The sequence below is a fragment of the Ctenocephalides felis genome, unplaced genomic scaffold (genome assembly GCF_003426905.1).
Source record: "Ctenocephalides felis isolate EL2017-DRISC unplaced genomic scaffold, ASM342690v1 CF-g0.4_SCAFFOLD_01170, whole genome shotgun sequence".
NCBI classification, from domain to species: domain Eukaryota; kingdom Metazoa; phylum Arthropoda; class Insecta; order Siphonaptera; family Pulicidae; genus Ctenocephalides; species Ctenocephalides felis.
In genome coordinates, this window is record NW_020537324.1 from 58366332 (window position 1) to 58387225 (window position 20894).

At 30.0% G+C, this 20894-nt stretch overlaps 4 protein-coding genes across 4 annotated transcripts in view; 1 reads left to right on the forward strand and 3 right to left on the reverse strand.

Annotated features, from left to right (window-relative positions):
• Positions 1-165: 165 nt before the first annotated feature.
• LOC113366297 (ATP synthase subunit O, mitochondrial-like) lies at positions 166-988 on the reverse strand. Its single transcript, XM_026607881.1, has one exon. It carries the CDS (start codon positions 901-903, stop codon positions 274-276), a length of 630 nt encoding a protein of 209 aa, XP_026463666.1. The 5' UTR covers positions 904-988; the 3' UTR covers positions 166-273.
• Positions 989-1186: 198 nt separating this feature from the next.
• The window catches only part of LOC113367446, a 96113-nt gene continuing 76405 nt past the window's right edge, over positions 1187-20894 (forward strand). The window contains exon 1 of the mRNA XM_026609054.1: positions 1187-1417. The gene's annotated coding sequence lies outside the window, so the exon portion shown is untranslated. The remainder of the gene's footprint in view (positions 1418-20894) is intronic.
• Positions 3127-3890, reverse strand: LOC113366123 (NHP2-like protein 1 homolog). Its single transcript, XM_026607676.1, has 2 exons — positions 3641-3890; positions 3127-3536 (listed from the first exon to the last, which is right to left on the reverse strand). The coding sequence occupies exons 1-2, from the start codon at positions 3641-3643 to the stop codon at positions 3156-3158; spliced, it is 384 nt and encodes a 127-aa protein (XP_026463461.1). The 5' UTR covers positions 3644-3890; the 3' UTR covers positions 3127-3155.
• LOC113366122 (chitobiosyldiphosphodolichol beta-mannosyltransferase) lies at positions 4715-6430 on the reverse strand. Its single transcript, XM_026607675.1, has 4 exons — positions 5792-6430; positions 5439-5683; positions 5073-5355; positions 4715-4995 (listed from the first exon to the last, which is right to left on the reverse strand). Exons 1-4 carry the CDS (start codon positions 6337-6339, stop codon positions 4785-4787), a joined length of 1287 nt encoding a protein of 428 aa, XP_026463460.1. The 5' UTR covers positions 6340-6430; the 3' UTR covers positions 4715-4784.

Below are 20894 nucleotides of genomic sequence, written 5' to 3' on the forward strand. Positions count from 1 at the left end.
GTATATAAATGTAAAAAATATAGTAATTGTTGTTTAAATATATATAAATGATGAAGAGTTTTGATTAACACACTCAGTTAGGGTTAATTTAGTTAACTAAACATGTTGTGGAATAACTCAACTTTATGTGTGATGATTATGTAATTCATATATGTAAACCAAAAATAATGTACAATCAATTATTTATTGACTATATAAATAATATACAGATGTTAGTTAAAATTGCATACAACATGAACATTTCATTTTCTTCTATTTTTGACAAAGTTTATTTTAAACAGGTGTTGAAATAATTTCAGTGTACAGCTTTACTTTACTGGCAACACTCATATCAACATAACGATCTCCAATTGATACGACCATTCCACCCAAGATTGAGGGATTAACTTTAAGGGTTAGTAATAAGTTTTCTTTGGGTTTTAAGAATCCTCTTAAAGTGCTTTCAAGTTGTTTTCGTTGATTCTCATCTAAAGGTTTAGCTGTTGTAACTTCACATGGAACCTCTCCACGATGAGCAGACATCATAACTTTATAAGCGTTGATAACACCTTCCAGTTTATTTAAACGTCCATTCTCAGCAAGTAACTCCAACAAGTTAGAAGTAGCTGGAGCCATTTGCAGCTTGCTGCTGGCTTCCTTCAATGCATTTGATTTAATTGAGCGCTTGAATGTTGGATTGGCAATGAAATCGCGGAATTTTACATCGGTCTTTAAGTTATTCTGTATTTTGACCAAATCTTTCTCGACGGCGTCGAGTACTTTATTCTTACTGGCTCCTGAGTACAAGGCAGTTGCGTATCTACCCTCAATTCCATATACTTGTACGGGTGGTTTAACCATTTGAGACGCGACTGCAGATGAGCTTAAGCTCCTGGTTACGATATTTAACTTCAAAGATGCCATTATGTAAAATTACCTTATACGTAACACTGATCTTTGCTAAGCACTGGAGCTCAGATTCAATTGACCTAGAACTGACAAGTGACAAGTGACAGGTCTGACGTCTGACACTAAATAGTACCAACCAAACATCATTTAGGTGAAAATTAATTGAATCTGGCAACCAGGCAACTGTCTATTTATTACTGTGATAAGACACTTTCGTTTCATTAAAATATTTCAAATAGACAGTTGTGCAGTTCAATTATTAATTGTATTCACTTGTATGAAACAGTGGTCAGTCATTTAATGGTAACTAGTATAAAGAAATAGTGTTTTGTGATTGTGTAAAATGGTTTTAAATTATTTTCTGCCTTTCTGGAAAAGAGTGGACAACAAAACTATGCAAATCATTAATTATAAGACTGAAAAGTATTCCAAAGTGACAAGTAAAGCTTCTAAAGGATCCTTGATTAATATACAAATAGAATATGTTATATTTGATAAAATGTGCTACATGAAATCAACAATAAAAGAGGTGAGAATCTGGTTTTCTATCAAATATTTTGTGTGCATGTTTTTATTTATTTTCGTTAACGATTAAATGATCATATGTACTATAAAAGCAGCAATCTATTTGAATATGAAATTTTTTGAAACTAAATGAAGAATATATCTAGAATAACTTTTTATATAGTCTCGACCATAGTTTTGTTGACTTTATAAAAGTTCTTGCTTATTCGATATAAGAGTGATACTCATAGTCTCATACCATTCCTTACGAAAACTTAAGTTAGTTGCAATAACATTGCACTATCATTGTAAAAGCTAGTAATATAATCACAGCAATAAACATTACAAATATATATTACGTTTACTCTAAAAAGAAATCTAGAAATCCACATCCATTGGCAGAATTAAAGTTTTATCAATGGTAATTCTATGTGAGCACGAATATTACAATAATAAATGGTAGCCCCAAGGCAGGTCCATGTGTGAGAGCCACCACAAATCAATTATTTCTTTCACCTTCCTCATCTATCACTCCCATCACCAGTAATCATCCTTTTAATACTTTGCCTATCCAAACTTCTACTTTCATGCTTCCTGACTCTTCGCTTCAGGTTTCAGTTCCCTGTATTTGTTCTTCTCATGTAAATCATCAAACACCTGCATTCTTCCCATTTCTTTCAGTCCTTTTATTTTACTTTCAACTACGTCATGTAAGAGACGCTCTTTTTGCAGAATGGGTCCGATCCAGTTTCCTTTTATTTTAAGGATCAAACTCAGTAGAGTCCTTTCTTCGCCACCTCTGCTCATGACTTTTGCATTTGTTATTTCTTCATTCTTCCAAAAATCGGAATTGAATGTTTTTGCATATCTCTGTTTCATTGATTTCTGAGCATTTTGGCATACCTCAGAAAAAATCAGTGTGGATACAATTTTTTCAAAATACAAAGCAAAGATTGTAGAAAATGAAACAAAGCAACACATTTGAATATTTCAAAACGCATTCAATTCGTAATGGTGAGAAGAGTGATTATTTCTTGGCAAAAACAGGCCCAGTAGTTCCTATTTTTGAGAGAACAAAGCACCGGATTAGAATGATTCCAAAATATTTTGCTTCTGAAGAAACTATTAGTTTTTGGGGAAGAGAATTATTTTTTAAGATTATGACAATGCTGAAAAAGAGCACAATCTTCCACAATTGATATGTATTATCACAGGAAAAGGTCCACCTTTTTTAATTAATTTTTCAAATATTGAAAATTATTCGGGATTTTAATACATATACTTAAAATAAATTCATATAATTTTTAGAAATATGAGATAAGATTCTTTATTTCTAACTCCACTCCAAGTTTTGTTCATTTAGTTTTTATGTAAACATATAGAAACGTCTTCGTTCAATTTATAAGCTCTAATATTTTGTATATAAAATATGAATAATGAATGTTGAAGTATTTATAATAATTTATTCCAAAACATTTGAAAATTCTCATTACGGTACAGGAAGTTTCAGCAATTTGCCTTAAGGCCATTTAAATGACAACACATGGTTGAAATTCTGTTTGCACCCTTATGCTTTAAAGATTAAAATTTAAGATAAATCATTGAATACATCAGTATAATCATGAAACCTGAAATTCTTATAATTATCGATAGCAAAAATAAAATAACTCAAATACATACTATACTTAAATTTATTTCATGTATAAAATAAGTAATTTTCAAATTCAACAGTCATTCATAAAGTCATTTTATATAAAATATTTCTACACAAGTAATCGCTCAATTTCTTGTTGGATGCTTATGATTTGTGGCTTCAATTGAGAACCTTCATTAGCAGTAACCGAGCAAGCTATAACAGGCCGAGAGACACCACAAGCACGACCCAAAGCTTGTTTGGAACGAATAAATACATAAGGTACGTTTTTATCTTCACATAGCAAGGGCAAATGAAGTAAAATCTCCAATGGCTCAGCATCAGCAGTCATCACTATGAATTCCGAAAGACCTCTATTCAGTGTCTTTGTGGCTTCATTAGCCCCTTTACGGAGCTGTTTGTAGTTCATGGCTTGCTGAACTAAGTTCAAAATCTTGGTGGTCAAAGCGGCATCAGCGAGGGGGTACGCTTTGGGGTTAACTTCTTCAGTCTGAAAAGAAATAGGTTAGGTTTAACACGTGCGATAATAGAGTAAACCAAAGTACTTGATTATTATAATTACACATATAAATATATATTTCAAGAAATATTTACCATATTTGTAGCTTTTATATACTGCGCACTAGTAAAAACTTCTTGGTAAACCTCTCGGCGTTATTGGCGCTTCACTGAGGGGTTTGATAAATGAAGGTTTGAAGGGCTTTCAATATTCTTGTTGAATATTCGTCAATTCGTGAAGACGCTGCAATTCACTTTATTTACAATCAATAACTTTTAATATAATTATTACTGTAATATAATTTCAAACCGCGTGTTATGCGAGAATGTTTTATGCTAGTAGAAACAATGCTTAATATCAATAAGAAGATTCAGGCGACATCTATTATATTAATAGTAAAGTAACTAACATGTGTACCAACATAATATAACATGGCACCAATTTCAAATCAGATATGAGTACTCAGAGATTTATTATTTGGTAAATTCAGTCAAATTAACTTGTGGAGAGCATGGCATCGTGCCTTCAGGCAAATTGCTGGAACTTCCCGTACCGTAATTAAAAATCTTGGTATGGAACCCAAAAGAAATTACAAAAAATGTGTACACATTATTAAAATCTCTATAAAATATATGATAATTTGATGTACATATGTCTAATAAACATTTCTGACCGCAAAATGTCATTTTTTTAACTTATTTTTATTGAGACTCTATAACCGCTGGGCATGCCTTCCCAAAAATTTAATCTTTCTTCATCTTGTCAATACAAGTAAAATCTTTTTTGAATTATTAAAATCGGACGCTCCTTTTTCTTAAAAACTGAGTTACCGTTTTTGGCATTTTTTGTCCCGTATCTTCGGAATGGCTAGACCTGCCTTTGCCAAATACTAATCAGCACGTCTCTTTATCAATACGAATTGAATGTTTTTTGAATTATTCAAATCGGTTGATCGCTCTTCCCGACATCGTCGACGAAAATTTGTATCCGCACGCACACACACACATACATCCATTTTTTCTAAGGCCAAAATGTTCAGAAACCTTTGAAACGTTTGAATTACTATAACTTGCCCTACGGGAAGTTAATAATTTCTTTGAATTTGCATTATATTGATTATTATTGTGTAAGTAATTTTAACAGTATAAACTAAACATCATGAAGTCTGCATATTTATTTGCATAAAAATAAAACATGTATTCTAAAATATAACTCTGATACAAATCTTCTAAAACAAAGTCATTTAAAATATGGATATGCATTTGCATTCCAGTTCTCAGACCATCCAAGTTCTTGGAATTCTTTGATATTATTTCTAATTCTGTTTTGTTTTTCGTTCTCTTCTAAATTGTTGGGAAAGTTTCTAAACCAATCGAATATTTGATCTTTTAATTGTATATAATTTGTGAATGTATAACCGTTTCTTTCGTGTTTCACAAGTTCATTTATACTGAAATAAATAGAAATATCAGTGAAATGACAAATTATAATATTACTATTCTAAGGTAATAAACTTATTGAACTCACCATTTGAATTTAAATGCACAAACAGGAAGTCCACATCCAAACATGTCCACAACTTTCATAGGCAAATCGAGTCCACTTGAACTCGTATGTAAGCACACTCCTAAATCAGCACTTGCGAGTAGTTTTGGGTAATCTTGAGCTTCAAGCCAAGGAGTTAATACTAATATATTTTTCAATCCAAGGTTTTTAATTCGCTCAATATAAAATTCTTTAAGTGGACCTTTTCCTGTGATAATACATATCAATTGTGGAAGATTGTGCTCTTTTTCAGCATTGTCATAATCTTAAAAAATAATTCACTTTTATTAGAATCATGGATTTTTATAATTCGATTACAAAGTATCAATATTTTCAGATATGCAATACCTTTAAAAACATTTAATAATATTTCAAAATCCTCATCTTCGGTCCAACTTGTGCTACTGATCAACAAACCTGGTCTATCATTCTTTAATTGTACTTCACCATCAACAATATGTGTAAATTTATTAGTTTTATCCTCAGATTGGAAAATAGGGTATTCTTCTGCTAATCGTTCAAATAATTCATGTTTGTCTTCTAATGTGATAGGTTTAAATGACTCTTGTGGACGATCATATAATGTTGTTGCTCTGAAATTAGAAAACTGATTGAAAAATACTATTTTAATTTTGATTCGATTTAGCAAGTAAACTTTAAAATGATAGCTTAAGAATGGAAGCTGTAAATGTGGTATTTACCTGATCTTCCACGTTTTTTTGAGATCAAATTTCATAGCCTTTGTTACACAAAGGTGTCCATCAGCAAGTCTTCCAAAACGTGACTCAATAAAGGAAGCTAATTGTACGAGTTTGTGTTCCCTGCCCAACTGAAGTGCCATAATTGTATGGGCATAGTTATGCCAGTCAATTATTAGTTTGGCACGTACAACAAGAGCATAAAACCAGCATATATATAATGTTGGAATTGCCGGTGGATTTTGGCAAAGGATGTAATCTGATTTTCTTTTATATAGCAGGATAAATAACAGGCACAAACTTTGCCATAATGTTTTTAAAACGTATGTAAGTAGTTTTGGTAATGTAAACGAAGGGAATGGTGGTAAATGAATTATGTTAACATTGGAATTATTTACTAAGGAATCAAGAGGCTTTGTGTCACCATAACCTATAATATCAACATTAAAATCACAATTTGACAATGATTCTGCATGATATTGCATACGAGGGCTTCGGCCTATATCTCCAAGAACGACGACTGCTACATTTTTTCCTTTTTCAACCGGCATTATTAAAAATACATTTGGAATTCAAGTTAAAAAAAAAAAATATCAGTTCTTAAAATAATAATATGATTTGTATTTTTATAATATCATTATATTGTATATTTCGAATACAATATTGTATTACAACGTTACACGTAAACTAAACTAAATTAAAACATTGATTTGAAAACGATAACATTTGATTTGATTATTTTTTATTTTAAATGTCGCTAAAATTGCATTCGTGTAAATGATTTGTGTGCTGCTATCTAGAGTTCAGAAGCTCAAATGTGGTACAGTCAAGTTTTATCAAATCCCACGTGGTTTGAGGAAAAGTTTAGTTTTTCAATATATAAAAACTTTCTATAATATTCTGAAACTATTTTTCATAGTTAGATATTTCTAATGTGCTGTCACTCGAAGACATTAATTCGAAACTAAAACTTCGTAAATATTGGGAGCCCGCCGCTTAATTAAGAAATCGATTCTGCCGTAAAATAGACCAATGTTATGGCAAGGTTAAAATACGTTCCAGTTTTCATACAAAATGCTACTAAATACTGTCAAAATGCCAAGTATTTATTGTGCGACCAGGCGTTTTACACATAAAATGCAACTTCACTAAGGTGACCATAAGGGGGCGTTCATTAATTACGTGATCGATTTTTTAAGGATTTTTTGACCCCCCCTCCCACTTGGTGATACGTGGTGATATTCAAAATTACCCCTTTCCCACTAAAGATCACGTGTATTTTTAGTTACGAGAAAAAATTATACAATTTTTGAATTTTTTTTGAAAATGTTTGGATTTTTTAAAAAAATACAGGTAGAAAATAAATACACGTGATGACTTGGTACACCTCTCCCTTCCCTAAACATATAGATCGAAAAATATAAGATGTAATATAATATCATAAGTAAGAAAAGAGTATTGCATATAATCAAATTTTGAAGTTCTTACTGAAAGTCCAAAATTCTAATTAAAAAGTAGATTCATTTTGAAAAGTAATGTTTTTATTATACCCTCAAATAGCATTTGTTATTTTAAAATTATATTTGAGATAAGTAGCAAAACGATCCCTGCCCCCCTTCGTTCTTCGTCCAGGATTAGTGTAATTAAAAATTGCCGTCCCGGTTTTGGCTGCAGTTACCATAACATCGTTTTTTATATTCATGCCTTTTCCAAGTTAGGTTTTCTATCTAAAACGCCAGACTGCACAGCAATCACATAGGATTTTGACAGTTTTTAGTACTACTTTATATGAAAACTTCTACATGACATAGCCTTGCCATAACACTGCTCTATTTTACGGCAAAATCGGCCCCTCAATTAAATATTTTAATTAAACCTCTTCTCATAAGCCTATAGTATTTTATGCGGTTTCCTTTTGACCATCAACTCTTTCAATATAGTTTTATCAAAATTCTCAAAGAATGAACCTTAGGTTTTCTTTGTGAGGTAGATTGTTATATATTATTATTATTATTGCTATTATATATATTTTTATGTTTTTTTTTCGTTTTTTTTAATACTAAGTTGATATAAAATTCACAAATTTTTTCATAATTAACTTTAGTTAGTAATATCGATTTAGTATGGCTACTTCATTTTGCGTATTTTGATATAAACATTTTTTTGTATCAAATTTCATTCCAAAATTGAAAATTAGAACCTTTTTAAAAATAGACTCGCTTGAGCGCCCAAAGAAATTTTAAATTTGATGAATTTTTATAGGTCTATAGGCCTATAATATTTTAATACGTTATTTCAGACTGGAATATATTGTTCTACAAAGTTTCATCAAAATTGTCAGATGAAATTTTTAACATAATGACGAAGAAACGACTCGAATGATTTCTACCAAAAACTAATTAATACGATTCTCAACCAATATCTTTTGGATTGTTTTTGAACTATTTAAATTTACACTTTTCTGCTAATTCTGAAGAAACTCGAATGGGTTTTAAATTTTTGAAATCGGTCCAGCCATTTTTGAGAAATCGTCCTAAATCAAAAAAAAAAAGGTTTATACCATCTGTTCTAAGCGTTGTTCATTGCATCAGATTTAATTTTTTGTTTGCAACCACGCAATAGTTTCTATTTTCAAATTCACATTAGGTAACAAGAAAACATTTTTTTTATTTTTAAAATTATAATGTCACCCACGATGAATCCAAAGTTCTTTTATTATAAAACTTGATTCGCTTTAAAGTGTTATCAGCTACCTGCGATCAACGTTGACATTTGCCGAAATAATTAGCGACGCACGTTAATTACGGCGTACTAGAGTAGAGACGAGAGATCGAGATCGTTTTACGATAAGAAGAGATCGTGAATTTAATTTTGGAACGACCGTAAATAGACCTGCCTCAAGCTCGTATCAAATCGAGTAGCACGATGAAGGTAACAACAATTCTTGTTGCAAGCATAATTCATCTATATGTATTCCAAACATAACTTACTTTTTAACTTCCCGTAGGGTAAGTTATAGTAATCGCAAAAAAAATTGAAAATGAAATATTTTATATATCTTTACGTTTCAAAGGATACAATTTTTCGTCGACAATTCCGAGAACACGGATCAACCAATTTAGGTATTTCAAAAAACATTCGATTCCTATTGATCAGAAGACGTGCTGATCAGTTTTTGGCAAAGGCAGGTCTAGCCGTTCTGAAGATACGGGAGAAAAAGTACCAAAAGTGGTAATTCAATTTTTGAGAGAACGGAGCGTCCAATTTGAAAGATTCAAAAAAACATTATATTTTTTGGAAAGGCAGGTCTAGCAGTTTCGGCGATCCAATGAAAGTGAAAAAAAATCCATGTTCATTGGACATGCACATCAAATTATCAGTATTTTATGGAGATTTTAATAACGTGTATCAATTTTGTTTACATTTTTGTAAGTTCCGTAACATCCGTTAGGCGGCGACGCGGCGCTTACGCGCTTTGATGCTTCGTCTCTATGCAGCTAAAGTAGTGCGATTGCTTTGTAAAAATTTTTATAATGAAAATCCAATCTGATAGATCAATCGTTGACTTTTAAGAGTTGATTGACACATTAATAATCTATATGTATTACAAACACTTGGCTTAGTGGTTAGAGCTATAGCCATCCAATAGCCCTAGAATCGTTACCGGCTTCGAACAATTTGACATCAAGTAGTAGTGATTTCGGTTTTACTTGGAAATACAGAAAACAATATTTCAAGTTGAAACAGCTTTACTCTAGCAATTGCTGCTTCAAATTAAAGGTCATCAGTATCAAAGAAATTCTAATAATGAAAATGCAATCTGATAGGTCAATCGTTGCCTTCTTAAATAATAATTCACGTATCATGTGACTTATTGAAGAGTTGATTGATGTATAATGGCTCCTGGAATTTTGTTACTAATAGATGCATCAAAAATACTAATTTTTAATATAATCTTAACAGTAACTTAACAGCAGTATTTACTAAATACTTTAATTTTTGCTTTCACATATAGATTCGCTAATTGATTATATCGATTTATGCATTAAATTTCGTGCATTTTTAGTTTGCCTTATATTACTGGTATATATCAGTTAAAAAAAAAAAGATATGTCATACTTTTGATAATAGTATATGAAATTAAAGTCCACTTAATTAGTTCACATAAAAATGTCTAATACATCATATTTAAGAAAGTGTTTAAATATTTCTACATAGACAAATGTGCAAATTACCATTTAATTTACTCTTTTTCTAACTAATTGGTAAATTAACAAAATTATTGCTGATCAAACTTACATTGTCACAATCGCACCTCTAGTCTTTTCTACAATTACCTCGTTTTATGATACTTATTGTTGCCGATTTGAACATTTATTATAAATTTTTGTGCCTATGGATGTTTATTGACGCGTTAAGCATTTTTTTTTGTAATCATTAAGTCGCATTTTGGTCAAACTAATATCAAGCAGTAGTGATATCTATTTTTTTGAAAATATAGTTAAGAAATACGTTTACAAGTAAAAATTGACTATTTCGACATTGCTGCAATATGTTAAAATATATCATCACTATTAAAAAGATTGAAATATATTATCATCAGAATTGGGTTACCATCTAATATAAAATGCATTAAATAGTTAGGATAACTATTGGATTGCCTTTTCAAAAACCAAAAATTGAAACAAAGTATCATTATAAGACTTTATAGAACTCCTAGTTGTAATTGCTGTTCGAAAAAAATTATGTTAAGGGGTTATATACACTTAATCGGCCGAAAAAAACCATTGCCATTGCCATTGCCATTGATATTCTTGAAAGAGATTAGTTTTCCATAAAAATAACTTAATTCAATCCAGGCCTAATAAATAAAGACTTGGCCTGCTTCAGGACAACGTGTATCGTCTATGAGCTTTTATTATATTAATATATATTATTAATTTCTTTTAGTTACGAATTGAATAGGAAATGGCAAAGTTGTCCTTAATAGGATATACATATATCGTCAAGACATAATTTCAGAATTTATGAATAACAGTATAGTTTGACTCACTGCTAAAGTACGAATTGATATTTCTATTTATGGGTTACGTAAACTATTTCTTAACCTATGATCCTCGTTCATTGACAAATCAATAATTTTTAATTGTACGATTTGCTAATGATACCCAAGTATTGAAAATTCCAGATAGTGTGGTGATATATATTTATGACGATTTCCGTCATATATAACGATGGCTTCATAACAATGGTTTCTTTGATTGGTCACACGTGCGCTATATATTGAATAAATATGTCCTAATAAATATAGAAGATTAGAAATCTATCGATGTCACATTAACAAGAGCTGAAGTGCCTGATCATGCATAAATTTTTGAAAATTCATGTTTAATTTCTAATTTTTTCACGTATGTTGACAAAAACTCCATACGACCATATGAGGGACAACGCTAGAGGGTTATACTCAAATATTTTATTTAGCCGATTGCTTTTAAACAAACGAAATGCGATATTTTTTTAAATTTTTATACAAATTCTCAAATAATATTTTGTAAAATATGGTTCTACAAAGACTATAAATTATTGCTATTTTTTATCACAACTTGGTCAGTGTGTCAAGAGGCGTCACGTTAATCACGTGATCGCATTTTTAAGCATTGTCGAACTCTCCTCTCCCTTGGTGATACGTGGTGATGTTCCAAATTACCACCCCGCCTCCCCCACCAAACATTACGTGTATTTTTAGTCACAAAAAATGATAAAAATTTGATTTTTTTTTCTAAATGTTTGGATTTTTTTAAAAAAGGTAAAAATTAAATACACGTGATATCTTGTTATACCCCTACCTCCCTCACGTGATATTTTGTGATTTTCTGTCAACCCTCACCCCCTCCCTCTAAAAACACCACGTGATTAATGGACGCTTCCTCATCTGTATTCACATGTAGTTCTCAGATAAACTTAAATTTTATTAAACAAATGATATTTTTTCAACTTTATTATTTTTTGAACTTTATATACAATATTTTGAATACTTAATAATTGTTAGTTCAATTTGTAATATTTTGTCATTTTTGATATTTAAATTAAAGGTTTCCTGAAACAATTATTAGCATACAAAAACATGTTTTTTGTTTGATATAATTAATAAGTTTCGATTATATGATAAAACCAAGTTGATAAAAAACTATCGATTGTATATTATTAATTGTGCGGATGTTAGAAGGTAAACTAATAGAATGAAAAATATATTTTTTACCAGATCGGTGACTATTGCACGTGCTAATGTAGGTAAATATTTATATCGCAATAAAGATAAATACATAAAAATTACGTAAAGGAATTTTTCAAATACCGTATGAATAAAATCCCTAATAAATAAGGTTAATTTCCGGGTTTGATATCTACCTCGGCCTACTAGATATCAAGCAGTAATGATATGAGATTTACACTTGAAGCATTTATTTTTTGGTATTTATACATGTATTCGTTCTCTTACATGTTTATCCTTTTAAGTTTGTAGCTTTCCGTAGGGTACATTATTGAAATCGCAAAAAATATACTTTTTCGATGTCTTCACATTTCAATATTTATTAGATATCAAGCAGTAATGATATGAGATTTATACTTGATTCATCTATTTTTTTATTTATCTTTATATTAATTTTTTTACATATTTATCCTTTAAAGTTTTTAGCTTTCGATAGAGTACGTTATTAAAATCGCACAAAATGGAAAGTTAATTTTTTTGGATGTCTTTACATTAAGATTTTCTTCTCATTTTGGTCTATGATTGAACATGTATTTTAGGTATCAAAATTATTTATAATTCTTTACGTATATTTAGGCAGTATATAAGAAATGTGAACTAATTATTATAGGAAACTAGCAAACCCGACGAACTCCGTTTCAAAAGATGAAGAAATTTTTTGTTTGTTTTATATTTGAAAAGGTAAAATTTAATTTTATTGCACAACAGTAATGAATTTATTTCGATTACAAAAATGAAGTGTTTTTTAGTTGAACTTCTCTAAGTAAATGAAAGTGAATCCGCAAATTATCCGTTTCATTGAAGTGCTCTTTGGTAAACCACATTTTTTGTTTTTTGGTCTGACGTTAACACAAACAAAGCGGATGGTTTTCCAACTCGTGAACAGGCAACGTATAACTGCCTATTTAAAAAAACAATGATTTTCTAAATAATCTCTTTGAAATTTATCCCGCGAACACTAAGCGATTGGCTTTGTGACTTGTTAATTGTCGAACGCAAAGCGAACTGGAAATTCCAATTGTTTGAAGTCAAACGTAAGACCAGTCGGAATCATTTGCATGTCACCAAATCGCCAGCAATTTTTGATTGAATGGTGAAATTCAGTGCGTGTACATCATTATTCATTGCGCCAAGAATTGCTCGTTGACTTAACCAAGCATAATTCTGATAATTATCACTGACGTCTTTACTCGAATTTTTAATTACGGTGCGTGTAATTTGTATTAAGGCACGATGCCATGCACCACTAATTTTCTTAGCTACAAACCTTGCGGAGCCCGAGACCTTTCCAACGAATGCAAAATTGTCAGGTTATATCGTCAGGAAGGAAAACCCGACTAATTTTTATATATATGTAGATATTAGATCAGGTATTCTGTTTCATTTTGGGTAAAATATTTAACTAATTAGTAAAATGAACGATTTTGGCGACTGCCGTATACTGGTAATAATATTTTGATTATACTGAAAATTTTTAAACATTGCTCAAATTATCTGAAACATAAAAAAGTCATTCTTTTCAAAGGCAGGTTATTTTTTCGTAGAACGTAAATGTTATTTACGCTTGTACTTTCCGAGTATTTCAGAATTCAAATTATTATTTTTATTTATCTTTTTTTTTAATTTCAGCTAAAATTGTAAAACTTACATATATAGTTCAAATAAATTAACAAACTTAAAAACAAATTAACTTTGTAATTCTGTTTATATAATTCTTTGAAATATGAGGTAAATTCCTTCTTCTAATTCCGCTTGCTCAAGTTTTATTTATTTATGAAAAATATCATATAAACATATAGAAAAGTCATAGTCCAATTTATTGTCTAATCGTAAGGATTTTTATTCTATCTATAAAATGCTAATGATGAAAGTTACAGTATTTACATTAATTTATTTGAAAGCATTTAATATTTCTTGAATCATTACGTTACGGGAAGTTCCAGCAATTTGCCTTATGGCACAATGCCTTCCACCTCTAGTTTCAAATAATTTGTAAAATAAATACTTATCAAAATAAGTATTTTAATCTTCAATTCTTGCGGAAAATAATTTTGCCATGGTTTATTTTATTAAATGGGAATCAAATTACTATAGAAAATATTCAACCCTTGATATATCAATAAAGGTTAAAAGAATATGAATAAAAACTAGTAATTTAAATTTAAATTACCCTTCTAGTCTTAAAATATTTTGTTGACAATATTTTGAATATTTATTTGACTGTAATAGTGTTATCTGAAATTAGGAAAGACAGGGTAGATCCGTGAATAAGTAATGCAAGAATATATTTTGAAACTTATAGAAAATTTATTTACTTATATTTGTATAATTAACGCAATTTTATTAGGCATTTTACACTCAATAAATAATTTAATGCATACAATAAACGTGCTAGCAATGGGAATACGACAAGACCATTAAAGCAGGATGTCGTATACCAAATTTAACGCCATAATAATTAACCGAGTAAATAAATTTTAATTTTAATTGCCTACATCGAAATAATATCAATCAGTTCATAATATTACTGAGAAATCATTAGAATCATCCTCATGGCTCGGTGAGGGGTCAAAGGGTCAATATGAGCCCGATCTTTGTTGCTGCAATATTCCCAGAAACGAATCGGCTAAGAAACGAAGCAATAAAGCAATACATGCTTCGTTCTTCACATAGAATTATCTTATCTTTGTATTTTCAGAATTTTTCTATTTTTCATCCACTATTCGCGGAAGTACTTCGGAATAATTGTATCACACTTAAATTATGTACGAGTGAACTTTTGATATGATAATTGTACTAGAATTTTTGATTAAATTAAGGCTAAAGAATTTGAAATAGCAGAAGTGTGGTTTGTTCATTTTTTATCTATTTATCTACTGAAAGTATATAATATTATACTAGCATAATGGTTCCTAGTCTAAACAAACGATTTAATTGTAAAATAATGTATTTTGTTATTGAACGCACTAAAACTATTTGTTTCAATGTATTTATTATTTTCTTAAATCAATGTTTATGAACCCTCTCCCCGTTTTACGTGATTTTTTATTTCAAATATAAATTACAATTTGCCTTATATTAGACAATAAGCAATTAGGATAATGCACTTAATGATATAATGGCTTTTAAAAGGTTACCATAGGTAGATCTTATACTATTGAAAAATATAATATCAAGATTTATAATATTAATATAATATATAAAAAAGTGCAAAATTAATTTAAATCTAAATTTAATCTAATCATTTACTCAATTCCGTGTGTTCATTCTTTTTAAGTCTGAAAGGGTGGCTTGTATAATATATTTTTACAGCTTTTTTTTTTAGGATGGTTGATGATGTTTTTTTTATGATATTGAGATAATTTTCTTATTTTCTCGTTGTGTGATCTGAATATATCTATTTTTGGCTGAGTTCTAAGGGTTATCGTTTGAAAATGAATATTTTACTTGTAGAATATTTGTGATTATATTGTGCCAAATCGCTAAAGGCAGGTCATAAGAATTTTTTTAGTTTAGCTCGCACTGTATCTATAATATAGTATATGAAAATAGATATATATGTCACAAATATTCTAACATTCCAAATTAACTTAACGTATAAAACAGTTTTTAATATACAATAGTTAATTTATACTCACTTTTACAAATATTGCTCAAAAGGAGGCGTTTATTAATCACGTGATCGATTTTTTAGGGATTTTTTTACCCGCCTTCCCCTTGGTGATACGTGATGATATTCAAAGTTACCCTTCCTACCCCACCAAATATCACGTGTATTTTTAGTTACAAGAAAAAATTGTAACATTTTTGAGTTTACTTTGAAAATGTTTGGATTTCAAAAAAAAACAGGAAAAAAATAAATACATATTGATATCTTACTATACCACTGCTATACCATGGGGGAGCACGTTATATTTGGTTATTTTTTTCCAAACCCCTTATGGACGCCTTCAAACATACCCATTGTGGGGTCTGTATCAAGACGCATTTTTATCACAAATAAGTATTTTAATATGCCAATTTGAAACACTATTTTATTTTTTAATACTCTGCATCATCATTAAAGTCAATTTCTTCAATTTCAATCACAAAGTGGTAATTACATTCAGAATTTGTTATAATATGTGATAAAAAATGTTTGATTTTTTTGTAAAAAAATAGGGCTAAGTTAATTATTGATTATTGTTGCTTTAGCTAGAGAAAACGTTAAGGCCTAATGATTTAAACTATTGTTTATTTTTTCCAATTGTTTTCTATTTTGATTGAGCTTTCATATGGCTTGACCGCATGTTTCGGATGTTTTTTTCTATACTCCCGTCGGCGCATTTGATGTCCAGGTGTTATTTGTTAGCACAACTTTGCGGTTTTAAAAAAACCGATGATGGGCCGGAACTCGAGCACGCGTGCCAAGGAAATGTTGATTAGATATGCTATCCTGTTATAATATCCGTGAATTAATAGAAAATATCACGTCGAAAATGATTAATAATGTAATAAAGTTCATATTTATATTTTATTAATCTGTGAGAATTGTGCCCACTGCCCAATGGGTTCACGTGGTGTTCTATTATTGATTTAATAAACTTTTCACAACACAACTTTGAAATTGGTATTTTTCTGAAAGTACCAACATAATAACGATTCTTTTCTGAATCTTAATATTTTAAATTTTTTGAGATGTAAATTTAAAATTGTAAATACATTGGTATATTAGTACTTAACCAAATACTTCACAACGATCTGGGATTCGACACTATCCCGGAGGTTGTGAAAAACATAAGTGAAATCCATCACAACAAGATTATCAACCACAATAACCTTACATTAATTCCTATATTATTGCCATCAACTGTTAGAAGACTGCAGAAGAAACATCCCTTACATCTAATGCAGTAAAATGGAATAACTCACTGGAGTGACCTCCTTGAAATAAACAGAACTCCAGTACTATTACTGCAGTTCTAAAAGTCAGAATCAACAATCAAATTTTCTGTTTATGATTGCTATTTGATTATTGTTAGATTTGCTATTTAAGTATTCTTGTGGGCCTTATAAGTAATGTGTTGTAATAATTTTTCTTAACAAATTATGTCGGTTTTATAGGTGGCAGGCAACCCTATAAATCACTATTGAATAAATTCATCACTAATGAATGGTTGTAGCAATACCTAAAAGCGGTTATTTTCACTTGGTAATATATTGTCATCACTGACATTTTTGTGTTTTTTCTGCTTATTAAATGCTTACCTTGTAATTTGTAATGTAATTTTCCTATATTTGTCGTTCATGTATTTTTGTAGTATTTGTAAACAATATTATAAAGTTTAATGATTTAGAAGCTCTGATAGTTGGAAAATGCAATTCAAAACTGCATCAAAACTATTGTTTTGATAATATAATGTTCACATTTTGGGAGTTGTTTTACAGAATTTATAGATCGATTCTGCCTCTAAATAGACCAATGTTATGGCAAGGCTATGTTACGTTCCAGTTTTTATACATGCACATAAAATGCAACTTTACTCATATGTTATCAAGCCATATCTCAAAAATCCAGTTATGATAACATCGATTTTTGTGCGCTTTCTAGGTTAGGATTTCTATCTAAAACGCCTGACTGCACAGCAACCACATAGGATTTTGACAGCTTTTAGTGTCACTTTATATGAAAACTGCTACATAACATAGCCTTGCCATAACATTGGTCTATTTTACGGCAGAGTCGGCTCCTAAGTTTTTTTTTAGTCAAAAATGTATTTTTTATAGACCAGGAGTGATCTTACAATTCTTCTGGATCGTTACATTTAAACATTTAAATCTGACAATGAGTAGAATAATAACAAATTCTATGATACAAAATCCATAAATATTATAAACAACTTTTCAATATTATTCATAAAATAGTTTTTTTAAATTATCATATTTGTTACAACTGCTAAATAATTTAACACTTTCGGGACGGCACCGATTTCAAAACAATCTACTTTACCGGCTGTAAACTCGATTTCATTCTGTATGTTATGCAATTTGTTTGTTAAAAATTTGTGGTCATTGAAGGACATACATTTTTCATATTAATTTATTTTTGATCATTTTATAAAGAATGGTGACATTCAAAACAATTTCCAAAATGCATAGCTGGTTCATTTTGACATGTTTTACAATAAAATGTTGTTCGCCGCCTTCCTCCTGGTGCTTTTCTGTCAAAACAGACAATACAATCCATTTTTCATTCACTCGCATTTAGAATATGCCACTGATTAGTCAGTATATTTGGTCACTTTTTGCTGCCATAATGGTTTATTTTTTCTATTATATTGTTTAAAAATACATTTATAAAATATAAAGTAAAATAATCTATTGGATGTCTTATATTGCTTGGTATTTGTAGTCGGGGTGTTTGTTGATGTATGTCAAACTCGATTATTGAAGGAGAATCGGCACATTCGCTAATGTCTTCCCGCTATTCATTTATTTTGTCGAACTTCTTTTTGTTGGTTGGATAATATCATCATCACATTCATCATTATCATCGGTGCGAATAGTAATTTCGTAAAATTTGTCTGTATGAATGTCTATTTGAAACTCATCTTTACTACTGCTTAATTCACAAAATTTACTAGTCGTTTTGCCATATTTAAAAGCGCTCGGTCGTTTTAAATATTAAAAAAAGACCGCATAGCAAAGAAAAAGGCTAAAAATACTACTAAAATAATTTAAAATTATTTTCAAAATACAATACTGTTTATCACTGCTAGATGTAATTTATTCAACTTTTCGATGTAAACTGAGTCATTGTTCATAAAATATCCTGTACCTCGCAGAGTATGTTTGTCCACTGAGGTGGACAGCCGTCCCCAAAGTAACAATAATAAACAATAACATAAATTTAAATAAAAAAGAGTACAAAACTAAGAATATTATTTTCAATAAAATGATATCCGTAGTATGACGATAAATTCATAAAATAGTAAATTCCAAAATATTTCTCAAATCGCATACTTTTGCTGTGGTATCACAGTTATGTTATTCTACATTGGGAGTTTCCGGGAGGGAGATTCTGCACGTAAAACATTGGCATTCGTTGCCAATGGCGTGTTCCAACATCGCCCCTCCCATGCGAGCGCTAATTATTGAAGCGCGGTTGGCTCGCCTCTTCGTGGGTCCAGATCCCCGCGCTGCGGTGAATCTGCGGAGCGTAGTCCGGAAACTTTCTACGGCGACGCGACGGTCTCTCGACGTTCCAACATATGATAATTGATGCTCCGTAAAAGAACGGGTTAGAGGCAGAGAAGATACTTTTTAGAAATTTTTTGTTTTGTTTGTAACGTTATAAATTATATTGTAAAAGTTAGAAAAATCAAGTTGAATAAATAAATAAAAATATATTGAAACAATTAGAAAAATTGAGTTGAGTAAAATTGAGCAATCAAGATTTTTTTTATTTTCTAACTTAAAGTTTAGAATATATTGGCAACATTTTGCTTGTATTATTTTCCATATATTTCATATATTTCAGATACAGGATTACCCTGACTAAGGAAAAAAAAATAACTCTAATAAAAAGCTAAAACGGCGTTGAGTCTAATATGAAAACCGGACAGGAATATCCCTTTAAGGTATAATAGTCTAGTCATTTAAGCTTAAATTAGGTAAGAATCTCGGAATTCGAGATACACAGCTGTAAGTCTGTAAATACTTGTATTTTGCACCCTAAAAGTTGTCTCAAAACCTACATATGGTAAGGTGTACGCTACATATATAGGTTTTGAGACAACTTTTAGGGTGCAAAATGCAAGTATTTACGGATATCTACAGCTAGGTGTCCCAAATTCCGAGATGAACTTACTATAATGTCTGGACTATAAAGGGGTATTCTGGTCAAGAAAAAAAGACAATTTTGTTTTTTTGGTATTTTTAAAGTTTCAATTCAAGAATTTGTATACAAGAGGATTTTTCAAAATAAAATTATTTTCAGAGATGTAGCTGTTTGACCACGATAATCTGCCTCTGTTTTCTACCTTCGCGAAACTTTATACTCGTTTTTCCCGAAATTGTCTTTTTCGATACGATACCCACGATTCCTCAACTTCTAGTGGATCGATTTACTTGAAATTTCTACAGAGTCTTCTTCATAGACATATCTTCAGTATGAACTACTTCTCAATTTACGATCTATTTTTAAAAAGTTGATTGTTCTTATCATGCGATTGCAAAATTCTTAATATTTTTTTTTCTTCATATTATTTGCAGTGCTGAAATTATGGTTATGGTCCGGTGACAATTTTTTAGACTTCACTCTTTATCACCATCTAGAATTAAAACTTTACTATTTTAAATTTTTATATTTTTCTTTAATTCTAAAAATTTTAAATAATAACTTTGAAAAAAATATTAGAATCAAAAAGCATTATTTTAAACTCATTCTGGTTCATATTTTTGTACTTTTCATATTACACGTATCGTCATTCATGAAAATGGTCGTTTTTTCACAAAACTAATTTCCTAAATATTTTATTATTTTTTATTTTACAGTTGAAAAGTTTTTTTTAATGTAGATAATATATATATTCCTGATTTCTGTTTTAAATTAACGATGTGTGCTTCAATATTAAGTACCATTCTGATTTTTTCGATTACCATTATGTCAAAATTATTGTTGCGCCAGTCGAATAAATATTGAGATTTTTTTTATTAGTTTCTTAATTAACTTCCAAAGGATAAGTTTAAATTTTTCTAACGATATTTACTTATTTGAAAGAAGTATATTAATGGACTGATTCTGTCGTAAAATAACCCAATATTATGGCAAGGGTATGTTACGTTTGAGTTTTC